This window comes from Lagopus leucura, unplaced genomic scaffold (assembly GCF_019238085.1).
Source record: "Lagopus leucura isolate 7727_CA_CO unplaced genomic scaffold, USGS_WTPT01 Super-Scaffold_1, whole genome shotgun sequence".
Classification (NCBI taxonomy): Eukaryota; Metazoa; Chordata; class Aves; order Galliformes; family Phasianidae; genus Lagopus; species Lagopus leucura.
Genome location: NW_024962250.1, coordinates 17,388,237 through 17,409,214, shown reverse-complemented (window position 1 = coordinate 17,409,214; position 20,978 = coordinate 17,388,237). Strand labels below are relative to the sequence as shown.

Sequence of the window (20,978 nt, the reverse complement as noted above, 5' to 3'; positions counted from 1 at the left end):
CATTTATATGTAGGTTGCAAAGCAGTGGTACGACTTTGATAGGGCTTCATTTGTTTTTGTACGAAAACTACGTGAAGGCCAAACATTTGTATTCAGGCATCAACATGATTTTGATGAAAATGGAATTATTTACTGGATTGGGACAAATGCGAAGTGAGTTTCTTTAAGCTAAATATTTTGAATTCCTATGTAATAAACAACATCCAGTGGGGGGAAAATGAAAATTTGTAATGAAGTCTGTTACTTTTGTTTTTTTTTTTTTTAAGAAGAGAGTTATCTTTACTTTTACTGTTGATCAGTAGAATTATTTTTGACTCTTCTTGAATAATAGAAAAATGTATCTGAAGGCAGCTTGAAAATTAGTTTGTATGAATGAATAAAGTAAAATGAAAGGGTGGGGATGGTTGGATATTTGTTAGCTGCTGTAGCAAAGTAAAGTGTTTAGATCATTCTAGATATATTTTTAAAATATCTAAGGTGATATTAACTTTTTGGTTTGTAATAAAATGCTGTAGTCAATAATTTACAGTAAAGTGTCAAATGTTAGTGATACCTATGTTTTAATGTAAGTAATAATTGAACAGTACATTTCTCTTTTCAATATAGAACTGCATATGAGTGGGTAAATCCAGCTGCCTATGGGTTAGTAGTGGTTACATCCTCAGAAGGAAGAAATCTGCCTTATGGCCGTTTAGAAGACATCCTAAGCCGTGACAGTTCAGCTCTCAATTGTCATACTAATGATGATAAGAATGCTTGGTTTGCCATAGATCTTGGCCTTTGGGTTATACCATCAGCTTACACATTACGCCATGCTCGAGGTTATGGACGATCTGCTCTCAGAAATTGGGTTTTCCAGGTATCTAAGGATGGACAGAACTGGACTACTTTGTATACTCATGTTGATGACTGTAGTCTCAACGAACCAGGGTATGTCAGTGCATTTTACTAGCTTTTATGAAATTGTGCTCAGTTAAAAACATACTTGACTGTGTTCTAATTATATGCGCGTCGTGGATGCAATGCATAGTTACATAAAGGAGTGACCTAGATTACCAAGGATGGATTGGAACATAAGTGATTCATAAGTTCTGTGTATGGTTCATGTAATGTCATTTATATTTCTCTGTCATTCTGAATTCACTTTTTGTATTTTTTTTTTTTTAAAGAAAATAGTAACACCAGCACTCATCCAGAATTTGGTCCTAATGTTACTTTCTTATTGTTATTTCTTATGTTCTTGGCAGCTTTATGATTTTTATCCATAAAGGATCAATGTTATGATTTGTTTGATTCTAATACTGAAGTGTTATGTTAAAAAAAAATATAAAAAATAAAAAATAAATAAATTCTCTTTACCCATACTTTTTTCTAACAAATTTGAAGGTCTACAGCAACATGGCCTTTAGATCCTCCAAAGGACGAGAAACAAGGTTGGAGGCATGTTAGAATAAAACAGATGGGAAAGAATGCCAGTGGGCAAACACACTACCTCTCACTGTCTGGATTTGAACTTTATGGCACTGTGAACGGAGTATGTGAAGACCAGTTGGGTAAGAAAAGTGATGTGTATATCCTCTTTGTTCCCTTAAAATACTAATGAGCATAAAGTGTACAAATAAGATAAAACAAACAAACAAACAAAAAAGGCTGACTTTTGCATTGGAACTTGCTTAGAAACAAGCTCAAAATTATTCCCTTTTCAATATTACTATACTTTTCCAGTCATTTAATTCCATTTTATATTTCTTGAAGGAAAAGCTGCTAAAGAAGCTGAAGCAAATCTGCGAAGGCAGCGACGTCTGGTCCGTTCTCAAGTTTTGAAATACATGGTTCCAGGAGCTCGAGTAATCAGAGGAATTGATTGGAAGTGGAGAGATCAGGATGGAAGCCCACAGGGTGAAGGCACTGTTACAGGAGAGTTGCACAATGGTGAGTACAAATTGTCTGAATTCGTAAATCTCTGTTGCATGACTTTTTGATATTTTATTTGCTATCTGTATGTGGAATTGGTAACATCATAGTATTTCTACTCTGGTGTCTTGAGGAAGTTGATACTTTTGGGGAGGAGGTAGCTAATTACTGTAACTGTAGTGGTCCATTTGTGAAATTCCGTATTAATGCATCGAAAAGAAATCGTTGTAAACGAAATATTTTTAGACCTTTAGTTTTTTTGTTGTTTCTTTTTTTGTTTGTTTTGTTTTTGTTTTTTGTTATATTGGCATTCATTACAACACAATAAAAATATGCCAGGTTGGTTGATGCTTACTGATTAATCTAGCTTTGGGACTGCAAAATCTGCATTCTTCACTTCTTCTAGCTTAGCATTTGCAGTATTTCTTCACTTCTGTTGTGTTCTGTACCTTTCCTGCCTTGCTAGCTTCATTGGTATTGAGTTGTTATTTTGTTGATTTTAAAATATGAAATTAATAAGGGATCAAAACTGAAACCTGCAACAGCCAAGGGAAGTCATTGCTCAAGAGGATGAGATATTGAAAGGTCAACAAAAGGGGCTGTGAACATACTTTCCCGGTTTCCCCCACCTCTACCCCTATTTTGGTGTACATAAGACTGACCTTGTTTCTGAAACATTTTAAGTCGTTCTTAGTCAGATCTTTAGGTGTCATTTCTTAAAACTTTGAGTATTGTCCAACATACAGTGATCTAAAATGTTTTTGAAAAATTGAGTCTTTTTAAAGCCATTCAGTGTAGCCTGTAGGGAACCATCCTGTCATCCAGATACATAGCTGCACTCTCACTTTTAAGATGTTAACTCTAATTTGTGAATAGTATATTACTAAATTAATTTTTTTTTGTTCCTACATTCTGGTAAACTTTTTCCATTAAGTATAGGTGAAATGGAGGTTCATTTGTGAAATGATGCCAAAACGTGAAAAATCTGTCAGCATATTATTAGTTCCTGCCACAGTTGTCTTGCAAATAGAATTTAGAAATTAATATCCCATTGGCTTTTCTGCAATTATTAACATTTTTAAACAAATCTTGAGTTGTTTGAGGGCCATAATAATGAAGTAACAAGACTAAAAGGAACAAGCACGTACTACGTATTTTAAAAAATTGCGCAGGTTTTGAACTGTCTGTGATTAATATTATAGAAGGAACTGTACAAAAAGGAATAGTAATTTAATTGTGCTTTTTCAGAATGCCTAATCCAGATACACATAAAGAGGAAAAATCATACTGTTTAACTGTGTGGAACTTTTTTTGTGTTTGGTAAGAAATACCACTAAAATGTAGAAAGATACTTAAGCTTCTCTTTGGCAAGTTCGCCTCTCAGAGCTTCAGTGGTGTGAAACTACTGAGACGTAGCTCATGTAGCTGAAGTAAAAAAGAAAAATGCGATACAAGCCTGCTTGCATAGGGATGAGATGTCTACTTCTGTGGAAGCTTTATCCTTTTTTTTTTTTTTTTTTTTTTTTTTTTTTATTAAATGTTCTTCCTCCAGGGTGATATTTATAAACAGAAAAATGCCTGTGATCTTCTATTTCAGTCTAAAGTGATGATGGAATAGATTAGAGTAGCGGCACAAGATTTGGTAAAGTTAATACACAATAACAAAAACTTGAAAGAAGTGTTTTAGATGACAGAGATTATAGTAGGTGTCAGAGAAGTAAAAAGATTTTTTTCCTCCATTTCTATTCTAGTTAGCTAAATTTTACATGTTATCCTTATCATTACAGCTTTAATATGTTTAACTTACAACATTTAATGAAGGAGTTAAAGAGGAACAGCATCTCTTTTTAGTGCTGTTTTGATCCCAATATAATGTTTTAACTTTCTGTGAAAAGAATTCCTCTTGCAAGCCTGAAATAAGTAGTCCTTATCTGCTCTGAGACTTTTCCTGTGAGTAAGAAATACCTGAGTTTCTAAATTATTGAGCCTAAAAGCTGTGAATCATTAAACTTCTGTGTTCACTATATGGGAAAAAAGAATCAAATCTGAAAGTAACCAATTTAATAAAATGCTCGTGTATCAAGTATTGAACAAAGAAAAACATAAAATATACAGGAATTACAGATTCTTGCCAGTTACAATCAAGTTACACTGATATTGTTTCTGATGTTAGAAAATCTAATAAGAAAAATTTGAGAGATCTTAGTAGGTCAGGTTCATTCCTGAAGCAAATTTTGCTTTTGGCTGGATTCTGGGATCCTGAAGATAGAAGCTGATCATGCTTGCTGCCTTAATTTTCACAATACATTGCCAAATTGCATAATCATTCTTCCTTTTTAATTGGCTTTAAGGGTTATTCAGTAATTTTATCAATTCAGATGTGCAGCCCTTATGAGGAGCTGATCCCACATTGTGGAGCTACTGTCTGACGCTCCTGTCTGCTTTCTGCTGGATCTCACAAACTCCTGTCCCTTTCCAGGCTGGATTGATGTCACCTGGGATGCTGGTGGCTCTAACTCTTACCGTATGGGCGCAGAAGGAAAGTTTGACCTCAAGCTTGCACCAGGGTACGACCCTGATTCAGCGGCATCACCCAAACCTGTTTCATCCACTGTTTCAGGCACAACGCAGTCATGGAGCAGCTTGGTGAAAAACAACTGTCCAGACAAGACGACTGCTGCTGCAGGCTCCTCAAGTAGAAAAGGAAGCAGCAGTTCTGTGTGTAGCGTGGCCAGTAGCAGCGACATCAGCTTGGGTTCGACCAAAATGGAGCGGAGATCAGAAAGTGTAATGGAGCAAAATATAGTTTCAGGCACTGACGTCCACGAACCAATTGTTGTTCTGTCTTCCGCTGATAATGTACCTCAGGCTGAAGTAGGGTCATCTTCCAGTGCCAGCACCAGCACCTTAACAGCGGACATGGGAAATGAAAATACAGAAAGGAAGTTAGGTCCTGATAATTCGATACGTACTCCTGGGGAGTCCAGTGCCATCTCCATGGGAATTGTTAGTGTAAGCTCTCCTGATGTTAGTTCAGTTTCTGAACTGACTAATAAAGAAGCAGCATCCCAACGGCCTCTAAGCTCCTCAGCAAGTAACAGACTTTCAGTTAGCTCTCTGTTGGCTGCTGGGGCGCCAATGAGCTCCAGTGCAAGCGTTCCTAATTTATCATCTCGAGAAACTTCGAGCCTGGAGTCTTTTGTACGAAGAGTGGCAAACATAGCGCGTACCAATGCCACAAACAACATGAATTTAAGCCGAAGTAGCAGTGATAACAATACTAATACTCTGGGAAGAAACGTCATGAGTACTGCGAGTAAGTAAGAAATATTTACTTTTGTATTTTAAGTTTTTCTTTGTTTCTTTGGTTTTCAGTGAAGGAGTTTGGATTGTGTTGGCCTAACAGAAACACACAGGGAGCAGCCTTGTTGTTATGCAAGTTTGCAGAACTGAGGAAGAGCTCACAAGATTGTAGATAATGGGAGAGTGTTCTATGGCCCCTTGATGTCAGATTGCACTGTGGTACCATCAAATGTAAAATAATTGGAATTTGGTGTTTATTTCATGATGAAGAACAAAGAGTGGCAGTGATAGCTGGTGTGGGATATTCTTTCTGTCCAATCTGTTCTGCAGAATTTGTACATTCACCTTCTATCTTCCTGTTTCTGTTATTTGATTTTTATCATTTACCTGAGGAAATACAGGTTTTTCATATTTCATTTGAAATTCTTTCATTTCAAATTCATTTCCAATTATTTGTCTGAAGTCAGGAATGAAGAGCAGAGTAGAAAGAAAAAGTGATGAAATTGTTCTAATTCCCTGTTATCTAGAAGGCTGAGTCATCTACTGTACACAAATACTGTCCATGTGTTCAAAAATGCCATTGTCATGAAGGTTTAGATTTAGCAAATCTTTCAGGCATGTTAATTTTACAGATATATGTAGTTAATGTCATTTTAAGTAGGATTATGTACATGCTTCAACTTCTTTGTTTTCTGACTCAGATTATATGTGAGACTAACATATTAGCAGTTAAACTATAAATTTATTATGAGTTCACTCTTTTGAATTTTAAGAACACTCCCATCTGAGATGTTACTTAACCAGCATTATATTAGGTATGATATTCAGTGTTTCGTGAGGTAGATGAGTTAGGAGAAGTAAAATTACCTAACCAGAAGGAAGCACTCTGTATTTTCTTATCAAGATTTTATGCTTTCCTAAAATTTCTGTGTTATTTGCTTTTAGTGGTTTTTAAATTGTTGATAGTGGGTGGGTTTTTTTTTTTTTTTTTTTGTTTGTTTGTTTTAACTTGAGGGAGGATTTTAAAATGTATTTACACATTTGTATTATTATGATACTGGGAGAGAAAAAGGCTTGTTAGCTGCATTAAACATGTAAATAAAATAGCAAAACAAAAGTCAGATTGTGAGTTATTTTAGGCAGATACTCAGTGCCTTTAATTCTGAAGTTATGTGATTAATAGCATATTGGTCAGATTTCAAGCATGTTTGGTATGATGACCATGTTAAATTTCGAAATAAGTAGTTTTGGGGGTTTTGTTTGTTTGTTTGTTTTCTTTTTCTTTTTTTTTTCCTGTATTCTTAACATTAAAAATAAATCAAATCTTTTAAACTACCCTTCACGTAGGAAATATCTACAAATAGAAACTGTAAATCAGAATTCGTGTCCCGCAAAGATTAGATTCTGAATTTGAGCAATCCCACCAAAGTTATATTGGTGCTTTGTAAAAAGCTAAGGTTAAAAAACAAATGAGCAAATTCAAATGTGTTACAAATCATGATGTGTGATTTAAATCTCTTCGGATTTGCTGTAGTAATTGCATTTGGAATCATTGGAAACATTTGTCAGGAGTTAAATGGTAGCCAACTTCTTGTTCTTGAGATCCGAGCAAATGAAATGCTGGCAGTGGCTTTTTATGTTTCTCTTGCTTATAAGAGCAGAGAGTTTACTGTTATTAATTTAAGTAGATGAAAGATGTGTATACTAAACAATTGACTGTCAAGTTCTTAACGTCAATGGAAAAAAACATTCCATGCTTTCTTGTTTACACAGATGAGTATATGGTTTGATAACTTACTAAATCTAAATTATGCTCCTTTCTGCCCACATACAGGACAAAAAAAATCAAATGCAGTACCTGCCTTTGCTGATATTAGTTTGCATTTTTAAATTTTATTTACGTATTTATGTTCTTACAACAGTATTTGACAAAACAACAAAAATATATGATGTTTGTTTTTATCAAAAAGCTATCAAATGCTCTTGAGGGGAGAGTTCTGGTTTGCACTGTACTGTCTTTCAACAGTAGTAATCTTTGCAAACATCAATAGTCTGAAATTATACTTTTAGTTTTAGTTATTAGCAACACTTCAGTTTAGATAAGTTGCAATAACAAAAATGTTTACTTTTGAAACTGTAGAACTCATATTTGATAAATTTTAGAAAAAAATAGGTAGAAAAAAAGTACACATTAAGTTTAAATTCAGGTGACCCCTCAGATTTTCATTTGCAAACATGTGATTCACCATCTGTGTTTGCAAATAAGAATGCAAGAAGATGTTCTTAAGGTTGGTGTGTAAATACATAATTATGCATAACTTCTACTGTTTCAGATCTGTACAGTATCTGAAATTCTTTCTATTGAGTTTATGGTGAATGGAATTTTCTTTCAATCATTAACCTAAAATGCATTTACTATGTTATATTTGAATGTGCAGTAAGGTAACTTGTTAGTTATTGCTTGTTTAATATAAATCATCCAACATGAATTACTGAATTCTGTTTTTCACAGTACTGCTAGTTCATCATGAATATATGCACTAAGAATTATGTGAAAGATAACAAGCCAGAGTTGCTTTAAGAATGTTAAGGAAAATGCAAAAAAAGGTTTCAAATTTATCATATATTCTGTTCTTCATTTGTTTGTATGTATGTGGTTAAATTCTTTTCTTTGTATAATTTTGTTGATGTTAGTGGTTTAAGTAAGATGTAAGGCTTTAACCAATACTGGAGTAACAGATTTCAGGAATACTTTTCTTATGTTCATGTAATTTCAGATTTACAGTGGGTATTTATTTAATAATTTTATTTGTTTTAACTGTACATAAGAGAATATGCTCAGATATGAACATCTGCATTGTAGCATGCACTTCTGCACTGGGAATCTCTTCCCACTAAGTCTGTTATTCTTAACTGTAAAATACCACATCAGATAATTTTTCAGTCCAAAATATATTTTTCAACACAGGACTCATGCATGTGAATTGTACTCTTCAAGTCATCAAATCATTTATTTTATCTTACCATATCTTTATCTATAGCGTCTCCTCTTATGGGTGCCCAAAGTTTTCCTAATCTGACTACAACTGGTACCACATCAACAGTGACCATGTCTACATCCAGTGTTACTAGCAGCAGCAATGTAGCTACAGCAACTACAGTTTTATCTGTTGGTCAGTCGCTTAGTAATACTCTAACTACTAGCCTAACATCAACATCTAGTGAGAGCGATACAGGGCAGGAGGCAGAATATTCTTTATATGGTAAGTTTCATTTTTAAATGATGTAAATAGACTTCCCATTAATGGTTTTTCCATTTTTCCCATTGTTATGATTTTATTTTTTTGTGTTTGGTAGTCTATTTACTGATAAGAATTTGGAAGCTGAGTTCATGTGTTAGTTTTGTAAAGCAGTACTTGAGTGCTTTGTTAGCATTATATTATTTATGATTTCAGGTCATGAATTCGGTAATTTCTGTATCACATGATGATTATTTATAGTATGGTTTATTTTGGGCGCTTAATCTTTACCTTAATCAAACTGTTCTGGTTTTTAATGTAGTATGCATGTAAGCCTCTACTTAAAATCACAGTGTTCTTTCTCATTTATGAGAAATGTATCTCATTATGAGATACATTCCTAGTATTCACTGAAAAATATCCAACCATTAGACATGCTGTACACTAAAAATTGTATCTGAGGTTCCAAATGTCTCCAGTCCGTAGTAATTGCAAGAAATTGGAAAGAACACAGAAATGAAATTGATGCAAAGAATACAATTGTGATTTGAGGAACAAAATTCAAAGTTGTATGGAATTTATATGCTAAATTCAGGCATTAGGATGGAAGTTATTTGTAGGATATGAATGATGTGAAAGGGGATTGTAGTAACTAGGCTGAATGATAAAATCAGGAATTAAGTTGATGAAGTCAAGAAGAACTAGGTGCAGGAAAGTTTTTTTAATGTGAAGCTCATTGGATTGAGGGAGATTACTGAAAGAAGAGATACACAAATTGTGTAAAAAGTTGGTTGAATGAGTAATTGGAAATTGTGTTTTTTTCTTGTTTATCATTAAGACTGTTCTGGCTGTTCAGATTAGCACCAGATTAGCAGGGCGTTGGAATTGAGCCACTTGGAGTTGGTTAAGATATCTACATATACCATCTCCATTTATTGTTTTAAGTGTTGATATTTTGATCAGGTTACAAGTCTTAAAATAGAAACAACTGAGCAGTTATTTTCAGAAGTTACACTAGAGTGTCTGTTGGGGAATTAACAACAATTCAAAGGGTATTTGGACTGTTTATTTGTATAAAGAAAAATGCAATATTTCCCTATCTTAGTTTGCCTTGGATCACTGTGAATTTCTTTTCTGTTTTTGTTTATTTGGGGGAAATCCTGATTTTTTTTTTAAAGTGTTAGTACTAGGTGGGTGAAATTGATCTTTGTATCTAGCTCCAGCTTTTAGTTACAGAAATTCAGTAACAACTAAATCTTCAAAAATGTTGCTCTTAAAATGTCCCTTACAGTATAATTTGAGATGTAACCACATATTATTGTGGAAATTGTCATTAACGTGCTTTTAAAACGAAATATAGAGTCAGACAAAATAAACTGGTTTACTAATTTTTACAGTCTTTCATAATTTAAAATGAATGAAATTATAACATGTTTGATAAAAGCAAATGAAAAACTGAGCACTTTCTGCTTATTCTTAATTACACTATGTTGTGGGCTTCATGTGTTAGATATACTTTATCAGCAGTGGTTCAGTTCTCTCTTTTTGTTTGTGAGAATTGTTTTTTCAGTGTTCTCAACGTTAAAGATTTTACGTTTTCATAGGTTGTCTTAAAAAGATCTTTTTTTTTTTTATTTTGCAAATAAATATATAAATATATATGTTATAGATTTTCTGGATAGCTGTCGAGCTAGTACTCTGTTGGCAGAGTTGGATGATGATGAGGATCTACCTGAACCAGATGAAGAAGATGATGAAAATGAAGACGATAACCAAGAAGATCAAGAATATGAGGAAGTTATGGTACGGTATAGTTATCTACCTTAATTATCTGTACTAACAGATGCATTAAAAATCCAGATATTTTTGGCAATATGGAGTCTTAGCTAGATATTCTTTAATGTCCCTTTCAACTCCCATCATTCCAATTCTAATTTAAATATATGCATTCAGTTTTAGGACTACTAAATTGACAGCAGAAGTGATGGATCACCATTTCACTGGCTGATTTAAATGGTGTAACTTTGTGGATGGGCTCCTGTGTTTTTTTTTTTTTCTTTTAGTGATGCAGTTTGAGTATGTGTTTACCTGTAGGCCTGTGTGAAGCAAATTGTAAAAATTAAGTCTGGTTGGTGGAATATCTGGGAAGAATAAGAAAAGCAGGAAATTAGTCCCACAGATCTTGCCTATATTATAATGAATCTTGGTGCTTTATTTAGTTATGCATGCTTGGTCTTCTATCACCATTGAAGTTGATCTGAAAGAGTATTGAAAGAGGAAAAATATAGGCCTTCACTAATGTTAGGTTAATACTTGCTGCACAAACGTTAATATTTATTAAACTACAGAAGCTTCCACTTCTTAATATGCTGAAATTGTAAGCATTTTAACCAAAAGTAAGCATTTTAACATACTGTGATTATGCTTTTGATGGAAATTCAAGTACGTCACTAAATATTTAATTTACCTTCTGCACATGATGCTAATTTAAGAATGGGAAAGCCAGCACTATTTAAATGGAGCTACAGTGCAAACGATAAGCACAATGTATTAATTGTTGATCACTTTGCAGAGTTGTTTAAATTAAGTTGGTATTGTTTTTCATGGGAAGAAGTAGAAATGGAATGGTAAGTTAGACTTTAAGATTCCAAGAACCAGATCTGCAAATGAAAGTGTTCCTTTCCTGGGTTCCCTTTCATATTCATTCTTCTCCAGTGAATAGCTGAACAGATTAAAGGCTTGTTTTAGAAAAGTAATAAGTAGTTAATATTTGCAAAGGCTTGTTGAAAATCAGATTTCTTCCTGTCATAATAGTTACAGTATTTTGGAATTTGATTTCATCAATGGATAAAATGCATGCATATTATAGAGCAACGTATTTATATATTTACAAAAAGCCCTACTTTATTCAGAAAAGTTAATGCATTTATTTTGACGTTATTTTGATTTGAGTCTTTGATACTCCAAAGTTTGTGCAATACACAGAATATTTACACTAAATTTGCTGACCTGCGTGATGGTAAATTTTCCTATGTCATTTTGGTGCTTGACAAAAATTTTCATTTTTTTGTGAAGATACCTATTCTAAGTTTAGCCTACCAGTGCAGGTTTTCATATGCTGGTAGTTCTGCTTAATTCTTTTGATTCCTGCTTGACCAATTAAATAGCTGGCACTTAACAGTGTTACTTCTTTTTTTTTTTAATCTTTTGTCATCTTTGTGTTACTGCTGCATTCAGTGACTAACTTTTATGCTTTTGATAGAAGTTTCTCTGTTACAGAATTTTTATTACAATTCCTTTTTACTTCCTTTATTTTAGGAAGAAGAGGAGTATGAGACCAAAGGAGGTCGTAGAAGAACATGGGATGATGATTATGTATTGAAACGGCAATTTTCTGCTCTGGTTCCTGCTTTTGATCCAAGACCTGGTCGAACAAATGTTCAGCAAACAACTGATTTAGAAATCCCTCCACCGGGTATGTTGACAAGGTGTATTTGTGATATGTGATCAGGCTTTATAAGGGCCTTTGGGCTCCGGGGATCCTATCACTATTAGCCAGTACAACATGCTTTTGTGTCTGTGTGGCTTGTCATTGTTTGAATGAGAGCTTCATTTGCTTCTGCATGTGCAAGCATTGAGAAATAAGTAAATTAAGCACCGTGTGAAATAGTCACAGTCTTGAATCTTACTTACGTTATTGTTAGGTCTCTTGCTATCTTGGTCAACCTACAGGGAATAATGTCTGTATTGAGCTGCCTAGAGTAGCTTTGATTGGAGAGGTCTTGCTGAGGCATTCCAAAGCCTAAGTGATAGGAAAATTAATACAGTCATTGAGCAGTCTGTATGACAAGCAGCATAGCATAAGTTCTTGTTCCTTAGTTCATTCTTCTTCAGCTCTGTAGGCATAGTCTCAGTGTTCATTACAGAAAGGAATGCATGTTTTTAGGCTTATGTGGAAATGAATCATTGTTGATTTTGGTGAACTGAAAAGAGTCAATACAAAAGGAAGTTACCATGTAAATAAATAATTCATGTGCTATAACTATATTAAAGAGAATATTACTGATGTGTAAGAATCAATATGGATTTCAAAAACAGATGGTAGCTTTACTCACATAGAGAAGTGGTATAATTATGGCACTTAGTAATAGCTCATAGTTTTAATTCAGTACTTGCTAAACTTGCTGTCCTGCATGCAGGAAATCTTTTATAATTCCTTATTAAACCACTTTATTAACATTTAAGGCAGCTCGTCATGTTTTATGTATTTTATGTTAACATCATGTCAAATGATTTTTCTTTTGCAGGTACACCTCATTCAGAACTCTTGGAAGAGGTTGAGTGTATGCCTTCACCACGCTTAGCACTTACATTGAAAGTTTCAGGTCTTGGAACAACTCGAGAAGTAGAACTGCCGCTAACAAATTTTCGATCCACAATATTTTATTACGTACAGAAATTGTTACAGCTTTCCTGTAATGGCAATGTGAAATCTGACAAACTTAGACGTATTTGGGAGCCAACATACACGTAAGCTCGCAAGTTTGTTATTCTGCAGAAAACACTGTGTGACTGATTAGGAGACAGAAGAAAAACAATGTTAAGATCTCTCCCTCCTCTGTAAGAAGCAATGCTAGAGTTAGATTTTTTCCTTACATTTTTGTTCAAATTTTTATATCAGTTTTGAAGGTAGTACTATGACTACTTCAAAAATAATTAAAAAAAAAAAAAAGAAAAAAAAAAGATAATGAAATCTAATGTTCAACTGTGACAGTATTAGAGAGAGAAGAGGGATCTGAGAAAGCTGGTTGATTACTTTATTGAGGGATTGCTTATTCTGCATTCAAAAATGATCTGTCCCAATGTGTGGGAAGTCAAGCAGAGGCAGTAGGAAATCTGCATGGATGAAGAAATTCCTGAAAGAACTTAAAACATTAAAAGGAAGCATTCAAATGATGGAAGGAATATCAAGTGACCCAGGAGGAATATGGAGACATTGTCTGAGCATGCAAATAGAGGGAAAGGAAAATCAGTGCCAGCCCAGAGCAGAACCTAGTGAGGAGTGTGAAGGGCAATAGGTTAGGATGCAGCACTGCTGCTGACTGGGAGCCATCTCGCTGGAAAGTAGGTTGGAGAAAAGGGCATGAGTGTTCTGGTAGAGATAAAGTTGAACATGAGCCAGCTTTGCCCCCTTACAGCAAAGAAAAGTCATCAGCATCCTGGGCTTTGGTAGGAAGAATGCTGCCATCAGTCTGAAGAAAGAAATATTTCCCCTCAGTGCTAGTGAGAGACTTCTAAGCTCCTGAGAGCCTATAAGAGATGAGGACCCAGAGCAAGTTCAAGCAAAGGGCATTTCTTATACTTAGAAGGCTTAAAGGGCTTAAGAGCATGTATGACAATACAAATGGAGTCCATTCCAAATTCAGCTACTCTCTCTATCCTAACTTGTCTTTACTTGATTTATGGTAATAGGAATTCTAAAACTGTAATTGCGCATGTCTCATTTACCATACCAATATAATTTCTATCTAATTGGAAAATTAATACATATGAAGACAACAGCAGTATGGTTGTTGCAGTTAACTTTGAATATTTTTTTTTCGGTGTTTGTGTTACAGCTACTGTCTGTGTTGTCTTGTGTCAAAAGTAGTGTTTTGTGTTTAAAAAAAAATACTAGAAACAGAAATATTTGTAAATGTGCAAGTCTCTTAAGTTAATACATACATGTAAACTACCATAGAATTTCAAGCTTCACTGAGCTCATGCAATGAAGATCCTAAAGCCATATTGGGAAATTTGAACAATAAAGTGGTTTGTGCACTCAAACTTGACTTAAAAAGATGTAGTTATCTTGCAGAGCGTTTAATTTATTCACACCATGAAAATTAAATGCTTGCACTAGTTTAAGAGCTTTGCTAAATGTTCTAGGAAGTGAAAATCAACTTGCTTAGTTTTGTTTTTTGTTTTTTGTTTTTTTTTGGATTATGCTACTTAAGTGTCATTGTCTCTAACAACTCAGTGTGTAACTTCACATTTTGAGGACATGCTTATGAGTATGGAGTACTAATTCATTGTTTTAATATCTAGAATCATGTACAGAGAAATGAAGGATTCTGATAAAGAAAAAGAAAGTGGAAAAATGGTAAGACTTCCCTGCCTTTGTTATGTTGTCGTGGCTGTTTAAACAACAGCAAAGTAAGTCTTATTGCAGTTTATGAAATGCTACATTAAAAAAACTAACAGTTTTCAATTAGCTAAAGGATTTGTGAGCATATTGTTCATGCATGTTCTTTTCAAATATATAATGCATGATGAAATTTTTAAGACTTTACAATCAGGAAAAACCAACACTTGGTGGTTCCTGTTGTAGGGTTGCTGGTCAGTAGAGCATGTGGAGCAGTACCTTGGCACTGATGAATTACCAAAGAATGACTTGATAACCTACCTGCAGAAGAATGCAGATTCAGCTTTCCTGCGCCACTGGAAATTAACCGGCACTAATAAAAGTATTAGGAAAAACAGAAATTGTTCCCAGCTCATAGCTGCATACAAGGTATATGTCTGCATCCAATCTTTTTATTTATGTGTGGCTGTGTGCTTTGTTTTGAATGTTCACAGACCAATAGCAAGTCTGTTTTGCTTTTTTTTTTTTTTGTCTTCTGTTAAATATAGATGTGTTAAAGTGTGTTTGAATCATGATTTGAATTATCAACAATTGAACTAAATGCTCACGTTAAACACAGTAACCATTGTGATTTTTCATTGCTCATTAACTTGGGAGCACACAAGCATAAGGATGGTAACGTGCAGCTTTCATTCATAACGTTTTTTTTATTATTATTATTTTTTTCTCCTTAGGATTTTTGTGAACATGGATCAAAATCTGGATTAAGCCAGGGGGCCATTTCTACTCTTCAGAATTCTGATATCCTTAGTTTGGCAAAAGAGCAACCTCAAGCCAAAGCTGGCAGTGGGCAGAACTCCTGTGGAGTGGAAGATGTTTTGCAATTACTTCGCATTTTGTATATAGTTGCTAGTGACCCTTACACAGCGCGAACTTCTCAGGAAGGTATGTGAGTTATAAAGCAAAGTTTTTCAAATGTTTTAGTGAACGCAAAATAAATGATTTTTTTCATTTCAGAAGGAGATGAGCATCCTCAGTTTAACTTTCCACCAGATGAATTCACAAGCAAAAAAATTACTACAAAAATTCTGCAGCAGATTGAGGTAAAACTGTTTCTTGCTTAAACAGTTTGAATGTATTAGGTTTTTTGCTGTCTTGCCTTTTGATTTGTTTCATACAAGTTATTTTATTTTGGATTGAGTAAATTCTGCAGTAGCAGGCTAGTCTGAACAGAAACATAGCAATGAACATTATGATTGTTATGGTTAGAAAGCATAAATTTTTCCATCCCAATTGAGACAACTGTTTCGAAGTGATATCAGTTATGATCCCCAACACAGGCCGTGATATATATAAAATGATGGTTTAGTTTATGTCTAACCATCTGTGAAATCCTCTGGAAGGTGGAAGAAAGTGCTTATCAGCTTACTGTAAATGTTTTGTTTATATTAGATACTCTCTGAACTATCTTGGTTGACATTTAGTCAGTTTAGTATGACTAAGTCAAACTTCAGTATTTGTTCTAATGAGCTGGTGGATTTCATTACAAAATAATGAAGAGAACTAATGACATGCTTCCAAGTAGTTGCTCTGACAGGTTTCCCAATTAACTCTATAGACATCAAGCTTCTTCCTGAAAATCAGAATTGCAAGTTTTTTGTTTTTGCTAGAGTAGTTCCTCATCCATTAGCAAAAACTTGAAGTTATTTTAAATTGAAAGTCACAGTTGGGAACAGGAGTATTATGATATGTGGTAACTGAGCGTAGGTTGTCTTGACAGTATTGCTGCAATCCTGGAATCTCCCGTCTCCATTTGTAGGGCAGGAGAGGATTTGCAGGGGGGGTTATTTGATGTCATATCTTCCACCCTCACCATCCCAGGTAATATTTGGGGATATGAAATTATGCTCCAGTGGAACTACGTCTTTTTTTAATCTTTATTAAAGAAAATGAAGATTCCAAATTCACTTAGTTCTTTTCCTTGTTTGCTTTTTGAGGTTGTTTAGTTACAGTTAAGTCACCCTAATTATTGAAGCAAGTTTGTTTTTTATGGTCTTATGAAGGATGTTTAGGCACCCAAATATCTTTGTAGTAATAATTCTGGCAGTCTTTGTTACATTTGTATTTTAGAAGAGACTATAGTAGTGTTTCAGTATGGATCATCTCTACTACCACTGAATGTTTTGTGGTGTCTTCCAGAATTAAGTATTTGACCACTTTTGAGCAAAATTCAGAAATAGTTATCTTGATAATTACGTACTGTGATTTCCCCACAATACTTTGACCAGTAGGTATCCCAAGGATTTAGTGCAGATCTTATTGTATGTGCCAAAGCATCCTGTTTCCACTCAAACCCTAGAAACTCAGGGAACATCTTACATCTTGGTAGTGGCATTTAAGAAAAAAAAAAAAAAAAAAAGAGTTTGCTAAGAAGCAAGGAACTTGCTTAAGAATAGATGAAAACTCAGCCTGTGTATATCAGGTGTCTGTTCATTAGTTACAAACTTGCTGGAACAACCTGAGCTTAATAAAAGAAATACTTTCTGTTCTTGTTTCTTTCATTAAACTACAGGAACCCTTGGCACTAGCAAGTGGAGCTTTGCCAGACTGGTGTGAGCAGCTAACAAGCAAGTGTCCTTTCTTAATTCCATTTGAAACTAGACAGTTATACTTCACCTGCACAGCATTTGGAGCATCAAGGTAAACAAACAAGTGGAAAAAAAAAAAATCTCCACCTCTCAGATTTATTTTATTTTATTTATTTTTCAAATAGCTTTTTGAATTAGTAACTCACAGAAAAACCTCATCCTAATAAGATAAACTTGGCTTTCCAGATTTTAAGCATTTTAGGCAGGTAGCAGAAAAAATGGGAGGATGCTGGGAAGCTTCAGAACTTTGGGACACTTCTAACATTTCTCATGCATTGTGTTAGAAGTTTATAACGAGTGGCTTACTTTTTGTCTGATATTCTCCTGAATTTGAAGAAATGTCATTCTTCAGCATGTTATCTGAAGACATGGCTGGGTTCCTGTAGATAGTTATACCAGGTAGTAATTCAATTGAGCTGCAGTTCATTGCGTAATGAACTAAAAAACAAAAATAAAAGAGCTTTCTTAAAGTAACTGTGAATTAAATGATTTTTGAAAATATAAACCAAAGCACATAACTTTTGTTTGTTCTTGTTTTTGCTTAGTAGAGAAATAGTAGAAATGTTTGAGTTGGAAGGGACCTTTAGAGGTCATCTTGTCCAGCTTCACTGCAGTAAGCAGGAACACCTACACCTATGTCAGAGTCCTGTCCAGCCTGACTTTGAATGTCTCCTGGGACAGGGTGTCCACCACCTCTGGGCAAATGTCAAACAAAACAACCAACAGATGGTAGATTTGTTGATAGATGATAGCTGCATAGATGAAAATCCGTACAAAAATTTTGAACTTTGCCTTCGTATAAGTACTGTTATTAGAGGCAGTTGTTCTTGCTTAATTGATATGGGTCTTTTGGAGCTATGGAGGAACAAAAGACCCGTATAATTCCTGTAACACTAGTAATATGTTGGAATTTTTTTAAGTAAACTTTTTGTACTCTTGCCCGTAATTATATAGGTAAGAGTTTCATTATGTTATTATTACTCTAATTATTATAACTTAATGTCATTTTATATATGAATGACTGCACTTAAGCTTTGGTTTAATGCTTCTCTGATTATTATGTAAGCGAGTAAATTGTGTTGTAGAGCTTGGTCAGTATTAATGGGCTCATGTACAACTGTTCTGCAGTATAGTGCAACCTGTAATGGCCAACTACCATTAGAAAGAAACTGTAGGGTTTTTTGCATTTGTGATATAAAGTATGATGCCCTCTGTTCATTCCGCTGTACTGTTAAAGCTATAGTAATTCAAATATATATTAAATGTTTTTGTTGCTATTTATTATATTAGACGTTGTCTGACCCTTCATAGTAACAAAAAATTATTTAGCTTGCTAAATTCATAAAATATAAAGCAGCCCATATTTCTGCATTTTGGATAATTCTGAAAAAGGTGATTAGTACTTAACAAAGTAACTTTTTAATAGTGGATACTTTCAGGTTTCAAGTAACTGTTTTGTGGGGTTTTTCTCTAGAGCAATTGTGTGGCTACAAAACAGACGCGAAGCCACTGTTGAAAGAACAAGAACCACGAGCACGGTGCGACGTGATGATCCGGGAGAATTCAGAGTGGGGCGCCTGAAGCATGAAAGGGTGAAAGTTCCGCGAGGTGAATCCCTGATGGAATGGGCAGAAAATGTCATGCAGATTCATGCAGACAGAAAATCTGTTCTAGAGGTAAAGCATATCTGCCTAGTAGAGTGAGCTTAGATAGCCATTTCTAATGTGCTGGCCAGGATATGGAATATCCTGTTGTATAACCAACACTGAACATTTCACTAGATATTTCTTTTTTGTTAATATTCCTTGTGTTTTTTTTATAGGTTGAGTTTTTAGGGGAGGAAGGAACGGGCCTGGGTCCTACCTTGGAGTTTTATGCATTGGTAGCAGCAGAATTTCAGAGGACAGATTTGGGAGCTTGGCTTTGCGATGACGATTTTCCAGATGATGAGTCTCGTCAGGTCTGTTTCTGTTTGTCTGTTAAATTCTAAGTGTTCAAAACTTATGTAAGAGAAAAATGAGCTAGATAGCCAGGAAGGAAAGAGCATTTGATCACTGAGCAGCCACTCATCATCATCAGGAATGACCACAGCGTTCCGTAGCTCCTTCTCATTTTTTTCTTTATAACACAAAAGTACAATAATAGTAAGTTAACTAGCACAGTCATATGATTAAATTCACCTTTATCAGTGTTATTTTTATTTATGTATTTTTAATGCTAATGTTTATTTTCTGTCTCTTAAATCAGGTTGATATTGGTGGTGGATTAAAACCCCCTGGTTACTATGTACAGCGATCATGTGGACTCTTCACAGCACCGTTCCCGCAAGATAGTGATGAACTTGAAAGGATAACCAAACTCTTTCATTTCCTTGGAATTTTCTTGGCTAAATGCATTCAAGACAACAGACTTGTGGATTTACCCATTTCTAAGCCTTTTTTTAAACTCATGTGTATGGGAGACATTAAAAGCAATATGAGTAAGTTGATATATGAATCGCGGAGTGACAGGGACTTGCACTGTACTGAAAGTCAGTCGGAGGCTTCTACGGAAGAAGGGCATGATTCACTGTCAGTAGGAAGTCTGGAAGAAGACTCCAAATCAGAATTTATTCTTGATCCACCAAAACCTAAACCTCCTGCCTGGTTTAATGGAATTCTAACATGGGAAGACTTTGAATTAATAAATCCACATAGAGCAAGGTTTCTAAAAGAAATTAAGGACCTTGCAATTAAAAGGCGTCAAATTTTAAGCAACAAAAGTCTGTCAGAAGATGAAAAAAATACAAAACTACAGGAATTAATGCTGAAGAATCCATCAGGTTCTGGGCCGCCGCTTAGCATAGAGGATTTAGGGTAAGAATTTTCATATTTATAAGTAAACAAACCATATTGTATTAGAGATGAACATTACCACATCTAATAAGAATTGAGATTTCTTTGTTTTCAATAATACCATTGTGAGGGGGAACATGCAGTCGTTAGAGATGCAGCAAAATCCATTTTGCTGTCTATAGGTAGATTCTAGTTCCTTCTTGTTTTTAGGGGTTTTCCTTCTTATCTGTTCAGGCTTTTTTTAATGTTTTAACTTAAATATGGCTGCACCATGATGCCACTATGACTCTGTAAGAACACCTAAATACTTGCTAAGACCTTTACAAAAATGTGAATCAAGCCATTTGTTATGACAAGTATTGAAATTTATTAAACTTCTTGAAGAACCTTTAATGAGAACCCTTTGAGCTTTTCTGAAACGTGGGTATGTATTTATAGACATCAGTGCAGTGTTGGAAGATACAAAACTAATCATACCTGTGTGATTTTGAGTCAGGATGTCATCTTCTGTGGTTCTAAAATATTTCTTTTCAAACAACACTAGTAGTGTGAGTTATTCGTAAAAGTCATCTTCTGTCACAGGAGTTACGTAGTTAGGGCTCGGTAATTGCTTGTGGCCTTGTTGACTTAAGTGTAATGAAAGAGAGAATGAGAAAAAGCACAAGTACCACCACTGAAGGGCCTAAGTGTGTTAAGTGTCTTTATAACTATTAGTATTGGAAATTAATGTAAATGATTATCTTTGAGTTCATGAACTAAATTAAGCTGCTCAAGTTGTTTTGAGGCTGATAGTTTAAAGAAAACTGCAAGAATGTTTTTATAGCAAAACCAAGTAAGTAGCGAGCAAATACACATGCATACTGTAGACAGGAGATATCTATTACTTGCAAAGTCCATTACCAATTGTAGTTTTATA

The 20,978-nt window shown here is 34.6% G+C and overlaps 1 protein-coding gene across 9 annotated transcripts in view; it reads left to right on the top strand.

Annotated features, from left to right (window-relative positions):
• The window catches only part of HECTD1 (HECT domain E3 ubiquitin protein ligase 1), a 57,161-nt gene that overhangs the window by 32,762 nt on the left and 3,421 nt on the right, over positions 1-20,978 (top strand). For 6 of the 9 annotated variants that reach the window (XM_042888601.1, XM_042890170.1, XM_042887775.1 and 3 more), the window contains 17 exons: positions 14-153; positions 607-930; positions 1,387-1,553; positions 1,756-1,932; positions 4,394-5,230; positions 8,259-8,480; positions 10,126-10,259; positions 11,775-11,931; positions 12,764-12,986; positions 14,544-14,598; positions 14,827-15,009; positions 15,315-15,525; positions 15,598-15,683; positions 17,153-17,280; positions 18,703-18,904; positions 19,051-19,188; positions 19,476-20,083. In XM_042888601.1, the coding sequence (XP_042744535.1) occupies positions 14-153; positions 607-930; positions 1,387-1,553; positions 1,756-1,932; positions 4,394-5,230; positions 8,259-8,480; positions 10,126-10,259; positions 11,775-11,931; positions 12,764-12,986; positions 14,544-14,598; positions 14,827-15,009; positions 15,315-15,525; positions 15,598-15,683; positions 17,153-17,280; positions 18,703-18,904; positions 19,051-19,188; positions 19,476-20,083 (3,992 nt within the window). The remainder of the gene's footprint in view (positions 1-13; positions 154-606; positions 931-1,386; positions 1,554-1,755; positions 1,933-4,393; positions 5,231-8,258; positions 8,481-10,125; positions 10,260-11,774; positions 11,932-12,763; positions 12,987-14,543; positions 14,599-14,826; positions 15,010-15,314; positions 15,526-15,597; positions 15,684-17,152; positions 17,281-18,702; positions 18,905-19,050; positions 19,189-19,475; positions 20,084-20,978) is intronic. The other 3 variants (XM_042892352.1, XM_042893752.1, XM_042893049.1) reach the window with 3 other exon arrangements.